The 15,605-nt window shown below is 42.3% G+C and overlaps 1 protein-coding gene across 6 annotated transcripts in view; it reads right to left on the reverse strand.

Moving 5' to 3' along the window:
• Nucleotides 1–257: 257 nt before the first annotated feature.
• The window catches only part of LOC144495997 (septin-7), a 144,921-nt gene continuing 129,573 nt past the window's right edge, over nt 258–15,605 (reverse strand). For 3 of the 6 annotated variants that reach the window (XM_078216926.1, XM_078216927.1, XM_078216929.1), the window contains 3 exons: nt 11,761–11,896; nt 3,585–3,730; nt 258–1,384 (listed from right to left, as the gene is read on the reverse strand). In XM_078216926.1, coding sequence (XP_078073052.1) covers nt 1,345–1,384; nt 3,585–3,730; nt 11,761–11,896 — 322 coding nt within the window. In that variant the 3' untranslated portion in view covers nt 258–1,344. Of the gene's footprint in view, nt 1,385–3,584; nt 3,731–11,760; nt 11,897–13,681; nt 13,703–15,605 lie in introns of all 6 variants that reach the window. The other 3 variants (XM_078216925.1, XM_078216928.1, XM_078216924.1) reach the window with 2 other exon arrangements.

Genomic DNA, 15,605 nt, shown 5'->3' on the forward strand with positions numbered 1-15,605 from the left:
TGAGGTTGTAAAAGATGTTGTATAAATGCTAATCTTGGTTTTGCATTTCTTACACACCACAGACACTGAAAATAACAGAAGCCACTTCAGTGAGACTCAAGATACTCCAGGTTGTACTACACAGATCATACAACACTAACGCCCTTAGTGACAGGCTGGACCTGATCACCATCCCTGTACAGAAATACAATCAACCTGAAGATTGTAAACTCAAATGAAGACTCCTGTTAACACAGCAGCAAGCCAGACACTGCCAAGAAAGTCACAATGCTGCAGAAAGCATTTACGTCATCACAACATTGTTTTATTATGTGACTCTGTACAATACAAATAAAAATACAGAGATGGGTAACATGTATACAGCTAAATGTGACTCTTCCCCCCCCCCCCCCCACCCCCCCAACATCCCCCCGCCCCCCACAACTCTTGGAGACCATGAATTCCATTGAGTAAGGAGATACAAGCTTGACCGCACTTAGCTGGAGAAAGGTACATTTATGGCTCCAGAGCTTACACGCAATGCAGTACTTTAGTCAGTTACAATAAAATGCAAGAGAAAGCATGTTGTTGAACCCCCCATTATTTCCTAACATACAAAAGCTATGCTTTTTTTTTTAATTTTTCAGCATTTTGCTGGGCAATATATGATGAAATATCTAAATTAATCGTTACAATAAATGAAGCAGTTACAAAAAAAGGTAAATGTTTTGCTAGAGAACGTTAATTATGCAATGGAAACAGCAAAAATCTAAGACAACACATGATGGAAGTGGTTGAGATTCCACACAAGCCCGGTGACATTTCTGTACGTTGTGGGGACAGGAAAACACTGAAAGGTGAAAAAGAAACTGGTGTTGCCCCCAGCACCGAAATGTGTTAAGACTATGCTATAGCTGCATTGTATGAGGTTTTTGTGTTATTTCTGAAGCAGAGTGAAAATGCAGCAAGTTATAGCACTGCTTCTTATAAACATCGTTCAGAGTTCCCACATTCATGGAAGAACAGTCAATATTCTGTAAACAATCAACCACCAGAACATGATTGCATGACAGTAACACATTTATCTGCAATAAAAAGGGAGGCATCGGTTCATTTTAAAAATTCAGATGTTGCGTCTCTACACACATTACCCCAGATAACTCGAGACTTTTCTAACTTCCTATTCCAGAGACTACAAATAGAAATTAATGTACAAACATAATATTAGGTTGGCCATTTCACATGCTAATACATTAACATTATAGAGATAATAGGTGCAAAATTGAATCCTTTCAAAACAAAGAAACGAAATATGTCCAGGGCTGGCAAATTGGCAAGTACATAATTTGGTGATCTTCAACTGTCTTAAAAGATCTTCCCTTTCTTCTTGTTCTTTTCCAAGGTCCTTCGAAATAAAAAAACATTGATGTATCAGCTGTCTGGAAAACAGAACTAAATAGATTTTTTATATAAAACCCCACACCTCTTTAGCCTTGTTTGCTGACTCAGTTAGAACACACGAAGGATCGATACTGATCCCTGATCAGTTAGCAGGTCTCAGCTGGAATAGCTTACAGGCCATGGCTATTGCAGACTCGGGGCTGGGATATTTGTTAACCAGCAATAAGGGAAAGGAACCAGGGTTCAGGTTCCACTGTAGAGACCAGAGCACAGACTGAGCAGCCAGAACAGTGCTGAGGGAGTGCTGCACTGTTGGAGGTGCCATCTTATGATTAAGACATTAAAGCATGGCTCCTTTGCTCCCACAGGTGGATGCAAAATATCCATGGCACTATTCTGAAGCGCGTGGGAGTTCTCCCCTGTATCCTGGCCAAAATTCATTCCTCAACCAACATCATGAAACAGATTATCAGATTTATTACAATGTTGTTCCGACAGTGTGCAAGTTGGCTGGCGCTAGTTTTCCACAGGAAGTGTAGTCGGGGGTAAGATAATAAGTGCTTCATTGACTGCTCAGCACTTTGGGATGATAAAGATGCTAGACAAATGCAAATTATCTTCCTTTTCGTTCATGGTCACAGGCAGCAGTCCAAACCTTAGACCCAGCGTGACCCATGGTACTGGCCTGCAGTACCGACTGGCATTACCAGCTGCTGCAGCTAGTTGGTCACATAAATCCAAATGAATCCACCGGACATTTGCTTCTTTCTCAAGGTTCTGTGATTGGATTTACAAATCACAAACTCCCATTAACAGAAGACTGATTGAAGTTACTACTGGCTCTAATCCAGGGGTTGCTTTGTACAAAAACTAAAGCCAGTGTCACCTTTTCACTGCATATTCCAGAAAGCAATGTCCCTTCTAAACATCATTGAAGCATTGGCAATCAATCCATGGTTAGTTGTCAGAGTTTGAGGGTTAGAATACTTTGTATAGTTTTGGATATTCAATTACAGGCAAGATCTTGATCAATTGGGCCAGTGGGCTGACGAATGGCAGATGGAGTTTAATTTAGATAAATGCGAGGTGATGCATTTTGGTAGATTGAACCAGGGCAAGACTTACTCAGTTAATGGTAGGGCGTTGGGGAGAGTTACAGAACAAAGAGATCTAGGGGTACAGGTTCATAGCTCCTTGAAAGTGGAGTCACAGGTGGACAGAGTGGTGAAGAAGGCATTCGGCATGCTTGGTTTCATCGGTCAGAACATTGAATACAGGAGTTGGGATGTCTTGTTGAAGTTGTACAAGACATTGGTAAGGCCACACTTGGAATACTGTGTACAGTTCTGGTCACCCTATTATAGAAAGGATATTATTAAACTAGAAAGAGTGCAGAAAAGATTTACTAGGATGCTACCGGGACTTGATGGTTTGAGTTATAAGGAGAGGCTGGATAGACTGGGACTTTTTTCTCTGGTGCGTAGAAGGCTGAGGGGTGACCTTATAGAGGTCTATAAAATAATGAGGGGCATAGATAGATAGTCAATATCTTTTCCCAAAGGTAGAGGAGTCCAAAACTAGAGGGCATAGGTTTACGGTGAGAGAGGAGAGATACAAAAGAGTCCAGAGGGGCATTTTGTTCACACAGAGAGTGGTGTCTGGAACAAGCTGCCAGAGGTAGTAGAGAGGTGGATACAATTTTGTCTTTTAAAAAGCATTTAGATAGTTACATGGATACGATGAGTATAGAGGGATATGGGCCAAATGCGGGCAATTGGGACTAGCTTAGGGGTTTTTCAAAAAAAGGGCAGCATGGACAAGTTGGGCCGAAGGGCCTGTTTCCATGCTGTAAACCTCTATGACTCTAAGTGAGGGAGAGTGTGATGTGTGAGAGGGGGAGGGAGTGAAGGAGAGTGTGATCTGAGTGAGGGAGTGAGGGAGAGTGTGATGTGAGTGAGAGGGGGAGGGAGTGAAGGAGAGTGTGATCTGAGTGAGGGAGTGAGGGAGAGTGTGATCTGAGTGAGGGAGTGAGGGAGAGTGTGATGTGAGTGAGAGGGGGAGGGAGTGAAGGAGAGTGTGATCTGAGTGAGGGAGTGAGGGAGAGTGTGATCTGAGTGTGGGAGTGAGGGAGAGTGTGATCTGAGTGAGGGGGGGAGTGAGGGAGAGTGTGATCTGAGTGAGAGGGGGAGTGAGGGATGGTGTACCTGGTAGAATCTAGTTTTTGCTGTTCCAGAATGCGCTGTTGAGCCTCCCAGTTCTGTTTCTCATCTTCAAACTGGCGACGTTTTTCCTCAAGTTCTTTGTGCTGCGCTTCCAAATTCTTCTTCATTTGTTCATGGCGTCGCTGGAGCTGGAAGGCACAAAGTAATCACATCAAAGCAGGCTCAAATCACACCCCCGTGAACTGGTGTCACTCCCTCAATACTTTACAATCCTATACTGCCTCCTACACCGTGTTAAACTAAAATGCAGCACTCTGTCATTCTCACTCCTGCAGTGAATCTTTGATATTTGACTGCAGGAGACAGGGTGAAGGAGGAAGTGAGAAGAAGCTGTCACATTGTCACCCACGCAAATCAAACACTTTCTTTTGGAACAAGATGATTAACAAAACTGTGTTTTAAAGCTGAGAGTCACTAAGCCATATTGATATGGCGGCAAACATTTAAAATAAATGCCACAGCACAAAAGCTGCAGTCTCTCTTTCAATTCATCCACTATTAAACTGCTGTTCTGCACAACCCAACAGTTAGCCAAATCATTCATGGCATATGATGATTGGCAAGGCCAGCAATCCGTAATTGCCCTCGAGATGGTGGTGGTGAGCTGTCTTTTTGAACTTTTGCAATGTAGGTATATCCACAATGCTGTTAGAGAGGGGGTTCCAGGATTTTGATGAAGTGACAATGAAGGACCAAGCCAGGATTGTACATTATGCTGTCTCATTTCACATGGAGTAGGATGTTGAGTTTGTCAGGAAGCATACATTAACCTTGGGAGGGGGTAGAGTTTAGACTAACCAGAAAGGGCAAATTATGAGGACAGATCACATACACCTAGCTTGTATTACCGAGGTTAGAAAGTTGAGGGGTAATTTAGTCAAGGTCTTTAAAACAATAAAGGGATTCAATGGATAAACTATTTTCTTTGGTAGGGGAAGTCCAAAACAAGAAAAATAGCATTGGCACAAGAGCAGCACAGTGGCACAATGTATAGCACTGCTGTCTCACAGCACCAGGGATCCGGGTTCAATTCCAGCCTTGGGTCACTGTCTGTGTGGAGTCTCCCCGTGTCTGTGCGGGTTTCCTCCGGGGCTCCAGTTTCCTCCCACACTCCCAAAGATGTGCTGGTTAAATGGATTAGCCACAGGAATGTGTGGAGTTATGGGAATGGGGCCCAGGTTACTATAGGCCACCCAACTGCCAGCGGGAGCTTGAGGAACAGATATGTAGGCAGATTTTGGCAAGGTGTAAAAGTAACAGGGTTGTTGTGGTGGGAGATTTTAATTTCCCCTATATTGACTGGGACTCACTTAGTGCTAGGGGCGTGGATGGGGCAGAGTTTGTAAGGAGCATCCAGGAGGACTTCCTGAAACAATATGTAGATAGTCCAACTGGGGAAGGGGCCGTACTGGACCTGGTATTGGGGAATGAGCCCGGCCAGGTGGTCGATGTTTCAGTAGGGGAGTAGTTCGGGAACAGTAACCACAATTCAGTAAGCTTTGAGGTACTGATGGATAAAGATAAGTGTAGTCCTCAAGTTAAGGTGCTAAATTGGGGGAAGGCTAATTATAACAATATTAGGCAGGAACTGAAGAATGTAGATTGGGGGCAGATTTTTGAGGGAAAATCAACATCTGGCATGTGGGAGGCTTTCAATTGTAAGTTGATAGGGATTCAGGATTGGCACATTCCTGTAAGGATGAAGGGTAAGTATGGCAAGTTTTGGGAACCTTGGATAACGAGAGATATTGTGAGCCTAGTCAAAGAGAAAAAGGAAGCATTTGTCAAAGCTAGGAGGCTGGGAACACACGAAGCGAGTGTGGAATACAAGGAAAGTAGAAAGAAACTCAAGCAAGGAGTAAGAAGGGCTAAAAGGGGTAATGAAAAAGCATTGGCCAGCAGGATTAAGGAAAATCCCAAGGCTTTTTATACATATATAAAGAGCAAGAGGGTAACTGGCCCACTCAAGGACAAGGGAGGGAATCTATGCGTGGAGCCAGGGGAAATGGGCGTGGTATTAAATGAGTACTTTGCGTCAGTATTTACCAAAGAGAAGGACTTGGTGGATGATGAGTCTGGAAAAGGGTGTGTAGATAGTTTGAGTCATGTTGAGATCAAAAAGGAGATGGTATTGGGGTTCTTGAGAAACATTAAGGTAGACAAGTCCCCAGGGCCTGATGGGATACACCCCGATTACTGAGAGGGGCAAGGGAGAAAATTGCTGTGGCCTTGAGAGAAATCTTTGTATCCTCACTGGCTACAGGGGAGGTCCCAGAGGATTGGAGAAAAGCCAATGTTGTTCCTTTGTTTAAGAAGGGTAGCAAGAATAATCCAGGTAATTACAGGCCGGTGAGCCTTACATCAGTGGTAGGGAAATTATTGGAAAGGATTCTTCGAGACAGGATTTATTCCCACTTGGAAATAAGTGGACGTATTAGTGAGAGGCAACATGGTTTTGTGAAGGGGAGGTTGTGTCTCACTAACTTGATCGAGTTTTTCGAGAAAGTGACGAAGATGATTGATGAGGGTAGGGCAGTGGATGTTGTCGACATGGACTTCAGTAAGGCCTTTGACAAGATCCCTCATGGCAGACTGGTGCAGAAGGTAAAGTCGCATGGGATCAGAGGTGAGCTAGCAAGGTGGATACAAAACTGGCTCGGTCAAAGAAGACAGAGGGTAGCAGTGGAAGGATGCGTTTCTGAATGGAGAGCTGTGACAAGTGGTGTTCCTCAGGGATCAGTGCTGAGACCTTTGCTGTTTGTAATATATATATATATATATATAAAAATGATTTGGAGGAAAATGTAACTGGATTGATTAATAAGTTTGCGGACAACACAAAGGTTGGTGGATTTGCGGATAGTGATGAGGACCATCAGAGGATACAGCAGGATATAGAACAGTTGGCGACTTGGGCGGAGAGATGGCAGATAGAGTTTAATCCGGACAAATGTGAGATAATGCATTTTGGAAGGTCTAATACAGATAGGAAATATACAGTAAATGGCAGAACCCTTAAGAGTATTGATAGGCAGAGGGATCTGGGTGTACAGGTACACAGGTCACTGAAAGTGGCAATGCAGGTGGAGAAGGTAGTCAAGAAGGCATACGGCATGCTTGCCTTCATCAGCCGGGGTATTGAGTTTAAAAACTGGCAAGTCATGTTGCAGCTTTATAGAACCTTAGTTAGGCCGCACTTAGAATATAGTGTTCAATTCTGGTCGCCACACTACCAGAAGGATGTGGAGGCTTTGGAGAGAGTACAGAAAACACTTACCAGGATGTTGCCTGGTATGGAGGGCATTAGCTATGAGGAGAGGTTGGAGAAACTTGGTTTGTTCTCACTGGAGCGACGGAGGTTGAGGGGGCGACCTGATAGAAGTCTACAAGGTGGAATGTCTTGTGAAAAGGAAGAGGGAAGCTTATGTAGGGATGAGGAAACAAGGTTCAGATGGCTCGACTGAGGGTTACGTTAGCAAGGAACGAGCTGAAAAAGGGGCTGAGGAGAGCTAGGAGGGGACATGAGAAGTCCTTGGCGGGTCGGATCAAGGAAAACCCCAAGGTTATGTGAGGAATAAAAGAATGACCAGGGTGAGGTTAGGACCGGTCAAGGACAGTGGTGGGAACTTGTGTATGGAATCAGTAGAGATAGGCGAGGTGATGAATGAATACTTTTCTTCAGTGTTCACCAAGGAGAGGGGCCATGTTTTTCAGGAAGAGAAGGTGTTACAGGCTAATAGGCTGGAGGAAATAGATGTTCGGAGGGAGGATGTATTGGCAGTTTTGAATAAACAGAAGGTCGATAAGTCCCCTGGGCCTGATGAAATGTATCCTAGGATTCTTTGGGAGGCGAGGGATGAGATTGCAGAGCCTTTGGCTTTGATCTTTGGGTCCTCGCTGTCCACGGGGATGGTGCCAGAGGACTGGAGAGTGGCAAATGTTGTTCCTCTGTTTAAGAAAGGGAATAGAAATGACCCTGGTAATTATAGACCGGTTAGTCTGACTTCAGTGGTTGGTAAATTGATGGAAAAGGTCCTTAGGGATGGGATTTACGACCATTTAGAAAGATGCGGATTAATCCGGGATAGTCAGCACGGATTTGTGAAGGGCAAATCGTGCCTCACAAATTTGATAGAATTTTTTGAGGAGGTAACTAGATGTGTTGATGAAGGTAGGGCGGTTGATGTCATATACATGGATTTTAGTAAGGCGTTTGATAAGGTCCCCCATGGTCGGCTTATGATGAAAGTAAGGAGGTGTGGGATAGAGGGAAAGTTGGCCGATTGGATAGGTAACTGGCTGTCTGATCGAAGACAGAGGGTGGTGGTGGATGGAAAATTTTCGGACTGGAGGCAGGTTGCTAGCGGAGTGCCGCAGGGATCGGTGCTTGGTCCTCTGCTCTTTGTGATTTTTATTAATGACTTAGAGGAGGGGGCTGAAGGGCGGATCAGTAAATTTGCTGATGACACCAAGATTGGTGGAGTAGTGGATGAGGTGGAGGGGTGTTGTAGGCTGCAAAGAGACATAGATAGGATGCAAAGCTGGGCTGAAAAATGGCAAATGGAGTTTAACCCTGATAAATGTGAGGTGATTCATTTTGGTAGGACTAATTTAAATGTGGATTACAGGGTCAAAGGTAGTGTTCTGAAGACTGTGGAGGAACAGAGAGATCTTGGGGTCCATATCCACAGATCTCTAAAGGTTGCCACTCAAGTGGATAGAGCTGTGAAGAAGGCATATAGTGTGTTAGCTTTTATTAACAGGGGGTTGGAGTTTAAGAGCCGTGGGGTTATGCTGCAACTGTACAGGACCTTGGTGAGACCGCATTTGGAATATTGTGTGCAGTTCTGGTCACCTCACTATAAGAAGGATGTGGAAGCGCTGGAAAGAGTGCAGAGGAGATTTACCAGGATGCTGCCTGGTTTGGAGTGTCGGTCTTATGAGGAAAGGTTGAGGGAGCTGGGGCTGTTCTCTCTGGAGCGGAGGAGATTGAGGGGAGACTTAATAGAGGTTTATAAAATGATGCAGGGGATAGATCGAGTGAACGTTCAAAGACTATTTCCTCGGGTGGATGGAGCTATTACGAGGGGGCATAACTATAGGGTTCATGGTGGGAGATATAGGAAGGATATCAGAGGTAGGTTCTTCACGCAGAGAGTGGTTGGGGTGTGGAATGGACTGCCTGCAGTGATAGTGGAGTCAGACACTTTAGGAACATTTAAGCGGTTATTGGATAGGCACATGGAGCACACCAGGATGGTAGGGAGTGGGATGGCTTGATCTTGGTTTCAGATGAAGGTCGGCACAACATCGTGGGCCGAAGGGCCTGTTTTGTGCTGTACTGTTCTATGTTCTACAAGATTATGAGGGGCATGGACAGAGTGGATAGTCAGAAGCTTTTTCCCAGGATGGAGGAGTCAATTACTAGGGGGCATAGGTTTAAGGTTCGAGGGGCAAGTTTTAAAAGACATCTATGAGGCAGATTTTTTTTTTTTTTACACAGAGAGTGGTGGGTGCCTGGAACTCGTTGCCGGGGAGGTAGTGGAAGCAGATACAGTAGTGACTTTTAAGGGGCGTCTTGACAAGTACATGAATAGGATGGGAATAGAGGGATATGGTCCCCGGAAGGGTAGGGGGTTTTAGTTAAGTCGGACAGCATGGTCAGTGCAGGCTTGAAGGGCCTGTTTCTGTGCTGTAATTTTCTTTGTTCGATACTCTGCCAAGAGTTAATGCAGACTTGATGGGCCGAATGGCCTCTCCTGCACTGTAGGGATTCTATGAGCATTACAATGCCAGCTGTACCATGGAGAAGTGAAATCAGTGAGCATTTTCTCCACATAAGGGACAGTGTAATCTAAAGCAATCCCAATCCCCACCAACTTCCAAATGAACATATGTGGGAGCGATGGTCAACAAACATTTTCCAGACAGATTGGAATGAAGGTGCTGATCAGCCATGATGGTCTCATCTTGTTCCCATGCACCTGTCATGTTTTGCAATAGGCTATTTTTTCTCTACAACATTGTAAATGATGTTTTAATCTAATTATTGGGTTGCTGTGGCGCTGTAGTGAACACAAAGGCACAGGCTACTTCAGGAGGGGCCGGAAAAGAAAAGTTGGTGTAGTAAGAGTCATTGGACTAGTAATCCAGAGGAGCAAGTTAATGGTCTTGGGACATGGGATCAAATCCCACCATGGCCGCTGGTGAAATTTAAATTCAGAAATAGAATCTGGAATTGAAAACTAGTCTCAGTAATGGTGATCATAAAACGATCAGGAATTGTCATAAAGATCCATCCGGTTTACTCATATCCTTTAGGGAAGGAAATCTGTCGTCCTTACCCGGTCTGGCCTATATGTGACTCCAGAGCCACAGCAATGCGGGTGACACAAACTTCCTCTGAAATGGGCCCAGCATGTCACTCATATGGAATAAATGCTGGCCAAATAAATAATTAAAAATTGCGAGGGAAGGAATCAACACAGTATCTCAAAACTCCAATTCAATATTGAGGATTAAAGGGTGAATAATTATTTAAAAAAGATCACAAATCAAGTAACACTGAAGGAACTCTGTACCTATATTTCCAATTAACTGTTAATCAGCTAAACACAATCTATTTCTCTTCAAAAATTCCAATGATCTTGGTGAAATCTGCAACTCATGCTGGCAGTTGAGAAACTGTTTATTGACAGATATTAATGTATGACTGGACTTCAAAGCAAAATAAAAATTCCATTTAACTCCAATGGCAATGTACGTAATATTTTACCCAAAACAACAGCAGGGAAATTGAGGAAATGCTTACATAAACCATCAGCTTCAAGTCTTCAAATGAGAAAATTGTTACAATCTTGATCTCTCAAATTTCCGTGCTCTCCCCCCTCCCACCCCTCAAAACCAAAAGAGAAAAAGAGTCAGGGAAACACACCGTCTCTGGAGACAAGCTGGCATGTTCAACAATTAAAGTTTCAAAGCAAGTCAACCATCTGAAGAGGTGTGCAGACAGATAGAACACAGATTCAACTGAATGTCACTGAAGCTTAAAGCATTAAATTATGAAAACAGGTCACACAAACTCGGGTGAAATGGAGTGCATTCCCACCAGGAGCGAATGTGAACTCTAACTGTATAGGCTTGCCTAAGAGTGTAGAGTACAGAAATGATCTGATTGGACGAATAACCTCGAGTACGTGAACTCAAATGCCTCCAATGGCAACTTAAGCGCTTTTCATAGTGTTAAATATCTTTATATAAGGCTGGTATTAGTGTGTGTGGAGCCGTCAGTTTGTAGTAATTATCCCAACTGGTTCAACATAGAGAGATTTTGAGGGAAGTTGGCATAGTAGTGTCACTGGATTAGTAATCTAGAGGCCCTGATTAATGCTCAGAGGACACGGGTTCAAATCTCACACGGCTGGTGGAATTTAAATTGAATTAGTAAATCTGGAATGTAAAGTCAGTCTCAGTAATGGTGACCATGAAACAACGATCAGCGATTGTTGTAAAAGTCTATCTGCTTTGTTGATGCCCTTGAGGGAAGAAAACCTACCATCCTTACCTGGTCTGGATGTAACTCCAGAACCACAGCAAGGTGCCTGACTTTTAACTGCACTCTGAAATGGTCTAGCAAGCCACACAGTTCAAAGGTAATTCGAAAGAGGCAACAAAAGATAGGATACTTAGACCCTAGAAAAATAATTTAAAATGTCATTTAAGGACCTGACATCCTTACCTAGTCTGGTCTACACATGACACTAACCCTATATCAACATGCGTTGATTCTGAAGTGGCCCTGCCACAATGGACTGCAGTGATTCGAGATGCTAACTCATCATTTTTCAGAACAATGCAAGCAGGGTGGGAAATAAATGCCCATCCCATCAGCAGTGTGTAAATCCTGAGAAGTATTTATTTTTTTAAATATGTGCTGACAACTCAGCAGCTTGACTGGAACACTCGAGCAGGGAAATGGGATCTGGAATGTTAGACACCTAATTTACACCCCCCCCCCCTCCCCAACAAAAAAACATCAGAACTTGACAATTAACGTGCCTTGGGAAACGATCATACAAAGGAATGTGGGTGCAAATGTCAGCAAATGCAATTTTTTTTGCAAATTGTTAAGGAGTGTACATTCAGGAGTGGTAAATACCTCTGCCTCAGAATCTTTCAGCTTCTGAATCTTCTCCTTGACTTTCATTTCAAAGACTTGTTCCATTTCCATCTCCATCTTCTTCATCTTTGCCACATGCTCTCTCCGTTCTTCCTCCATCTGAGCCAGAGGACTTCTATGGTCAGTAAAGAGGATTAATGAGTTAGTTTCAGAATGTACACAACGCACCAACACCAGATGTAAAGATAGGATAGATGTGATTTTGACTCTTTGAAGAACCAAATCAGGAAATTGTTTTAAATGCGCCCAGCTTTTATAAACACGTCAACCCCATTAAGTGACTGCCACACCACCTCAATCTTTCATTCAAAACCTGTGGCAATGGAATAGGAAAGTCTTCTTCACAGCTCTGGAGAAATCCATGTCCTCATGCCTTCCAAAGCAGCATGAAAAGCTCATAGGGAGGATGGCCTTTTCCTCTTGCAAACACATTACACATATTGTGCATGTATGCAGAGGCTTGGTTAATTTCATTTTTCAAAGCGGTTTATTTTTCCTCTGGATTCCTTTACAAGTTATACCTCCAGCTCCAGTTATAAAGTTAAGATGACTTCCTAGAGACAAAGTCACAAGTACACATGGCTGATTTTACTGTCCCACCAGTGGGACAAGGAATGAAAAATATCAAAACAGTACGGAGACAAAATCCAAAAGGTGCTCATCTCAAATAGGGAAGCTGATACATGGAGAACTTAGTTTGACTTTCTACAGGATGCTCCACCTAAAGTATGTGACTGACATATATTTTGATTAGATGAGGTGAGTGAAGGGAAGTCTTGTAAAGCAGTGAGTTCCAGTGGGGAAGAAACCCAATGAAAACATATCCAAATTGCTCGGGGTCGTGTTTGTGTTAATAGTTCACACAATTTAATAAACACCCAAACTTTTAGAAACATTGCCTGAAGGTTTTCTCTCAAGACAAATGTTTAAAAAGCTCATCATTGACAAAATCACATCATTCCCAAAGCCAAGTGATCGATACCTAAGGAAAATAGAAAGAAACAGGGAATGCAAAAATCAGCCAGTTGAATCCTGAAGTTGTTCCAGTCATCCTGACAGAAACCATTTAGTATAAAGATCAGCGTATCAAAGGTAATGTCAGCCAACAAAAGAAGCCCTTTGGCTTTATTGTAGAACAGTGCTGGGGAGCGACACCATCATATTTCCCTTGGCTAAAATCACGTGGTTCCGTTTCTCCTAGATAGCCGACAGAAGGATGCAATTATTAGCCAGATCAGTAATATCAACTGCAATGATAGCAACACCATTTGCACCTCACCGCTTCCACTGAACAAAAGGGAAATGGAAGGGAAAAGGCCCAGAGCAAGATACTGCTATACAGCAGGAAACAAGACTATTGGATTAGCCTCCATTCCTGAAATGATTGTAGAACTGTGCAAGCGAGAAGAAAAGCAAAAAGCAGTTCAAGGACTGACTTACGAGCTATCTGTGGAAGCTTTTCCTTCCTTCCTCTGCCTATCCACACCATTACCAGAAAATTAATGTTCAACAAGCACAGAAAGTTTGTAATGAAGATTGCTCCAAAAATAACATTACTGAACTTTAAAAATTCAAATTGTATCATTGTTAACATCTCCATATAATTCCATAATACTTTATCTTGAAGGAAAATTTCAATTTACTTTTTCACCTTAAACATTAGGTCCAGATATTTCGATTATCCACTTATTTTCCTACCAATTGGACAACTTTTTGACAATGGAATATTTTTGGAACAAGCAGTGTTTTTTTTTGAACAATTCAGACTACCTTGTGGTGATAACACGAGAAACCCCACCCGATGTCAGAAATGTAACACTTGTGTCCAACGGAACTGAAATTCAAGTTGACGCTAAAAAATGTTGGGAAGTTCTTACAAATAATTTAAACAACCACTTACATGCCTTCAACTGTGTCAAATCTAAAAAGAAAAACAGATACACAGACACTTAGGATGAGGAAAACACAGCTTTACATTAAATTACATGGAGAGGTTATAAAGATGAAATAAAACATTGAAAATCGGACATTATGCAATTTCATTCAATGGCGCAAATGCGTAACATCCAAGAGTACAGCTCGATTCTACAAACATTCAGATTTTCCCATGATATGCAAGGTACCTGACTGCAAGCTGAACTATCCTGTCCCACAGCCTTATAATTCAAAACGTGTGAAAGACTAACTGAGTTGGCTAAAAAATTCCAAATATAAACTTTTGATGAGTTTCGGTTATGGGAGACTGTTACACAAAATGCTCACTTATAATCACGTGAAAAATAATTTGGCATAAAGTAATGTTTCGTTATGTGGTGAGACAGTAAAGGCAAAATAATGACAGGTTGGTTCTTAAGGTATTGGCTGCATTGACTGCTAATGAAACTGATTCGCTGGACAAGAAATGAGTTGGGACAAAAAGTTTCCTACTGTTTGCTCTATTTCCCTGACTAAACTCTAAATCCATTAAGGAGCACAGCTGGTTTCCAATTCACGTGCTACTTACCATATTTACCTGACAGTCGACATTTAGTTGCAACGTATTACCTTGCACATCACAGATATTCTGACAAATTTTATTCACAATCACTTGTTACACCAAATCACTTTACGAGAAGTTTTGATATTTGAAAACGTTATTTCAGCTTTACAAAGACAGCATTTCTTCTGATCAGAGTCCTCAATTTGAACTTTAAAACGGCCGTCAAATTTTGAAAGCAATTAAATTTAAGAACACGAATGATTCTGTATTGTTATAATTTTACAGTTTTAAAAAGATCAGAAATACTGTCTTCAAACTCCATGTGTTTTAAAATGTGTATTTCCTTGATATCACTCACAAAACAATATGGGTACAAACCTGGGCTGGTGAATGAAAAACAAATTATTAAATAATAGCCCAAGAACACTGTCACAAAATGTACATCATCTTAACAATCACAAATAACAATTGGCTGACTAAGAAATGTGAAATTCACAAGATTAAAAACCAAAGCCAAACAACAACAGCTAAACAGATGGCTCACTCCCACCAGCATTGACATATGGTGAGCTTCCAGTTTCAGCCTTGTTACTGTAATGAATCTAAGTCTGCAAGCTCAGTAATCCTCACCAAATGAAGCAATAGTGCGAGCTGATCGACAGATCAATACTGTGGGTCACCTATCAGCATTGGCAATGATCTTGGATCTGATCACAACCAAATGGATAGACAGGCAAGCGAATGACATGAGTGAGGTGCAGGAAGAAATGGTTAAATCTCAGTGGTGTGGGATAGTAATATTGATGTGGCAAGGCACCCTCCAGGAATAAACCGCTACAAGTTTAAGGCACAAAGCTTTGCATTGCTTCACAATACCTCGTGCACCATCTTAAAAGAAATTTCATATCTTGGCTAAATGCAGATGAGCAACAGAGACACAAGTAAATAACAGAGTCTCTCCTTACATGAGAGCTCGGCAAGATCAACATATATTCAAGGCATTTTATACCTCCTTATCATTTAAAAAACATTTTAAAGCACCTACAATTATCACAGATAATTCCACACCAGAATATTCCACACTCAGTGTGGAACAGCCAAACTTTAGGAAAGCCATAAATTGCAACCTTTTTTTGTGCGAGCGGAACAAAAGCAAAATATTTTAAGCACAGCAGAGACTACATAAGGTTTCCAGATGTTTGTTATCTGAAGACACCATTAACGAATAGAAAGAATTTCTTCGAGGCACAGACATTTTCAGCAAATCCTCTCAGCAATTTTGATGGTCAACGTTTACTTAGTGTAAAGAAATTCAAGGGTTAAGTAAAATTGCCTAAAGACTAAG

This window comes from Mustelus asterias, chromosome 7, assembly GCF_964213995.1.
Source record: "Mustelus asterias chromosome 7, sMusAst1.hap1.1, whole genome shotgun sequence".
Lineage (NCBI taxonomy): Eukaryota > Metazoa > Chordata > Chondrichthyes > Carcharhiniformes > Triakidae > Mustelus > Mustelus asterias.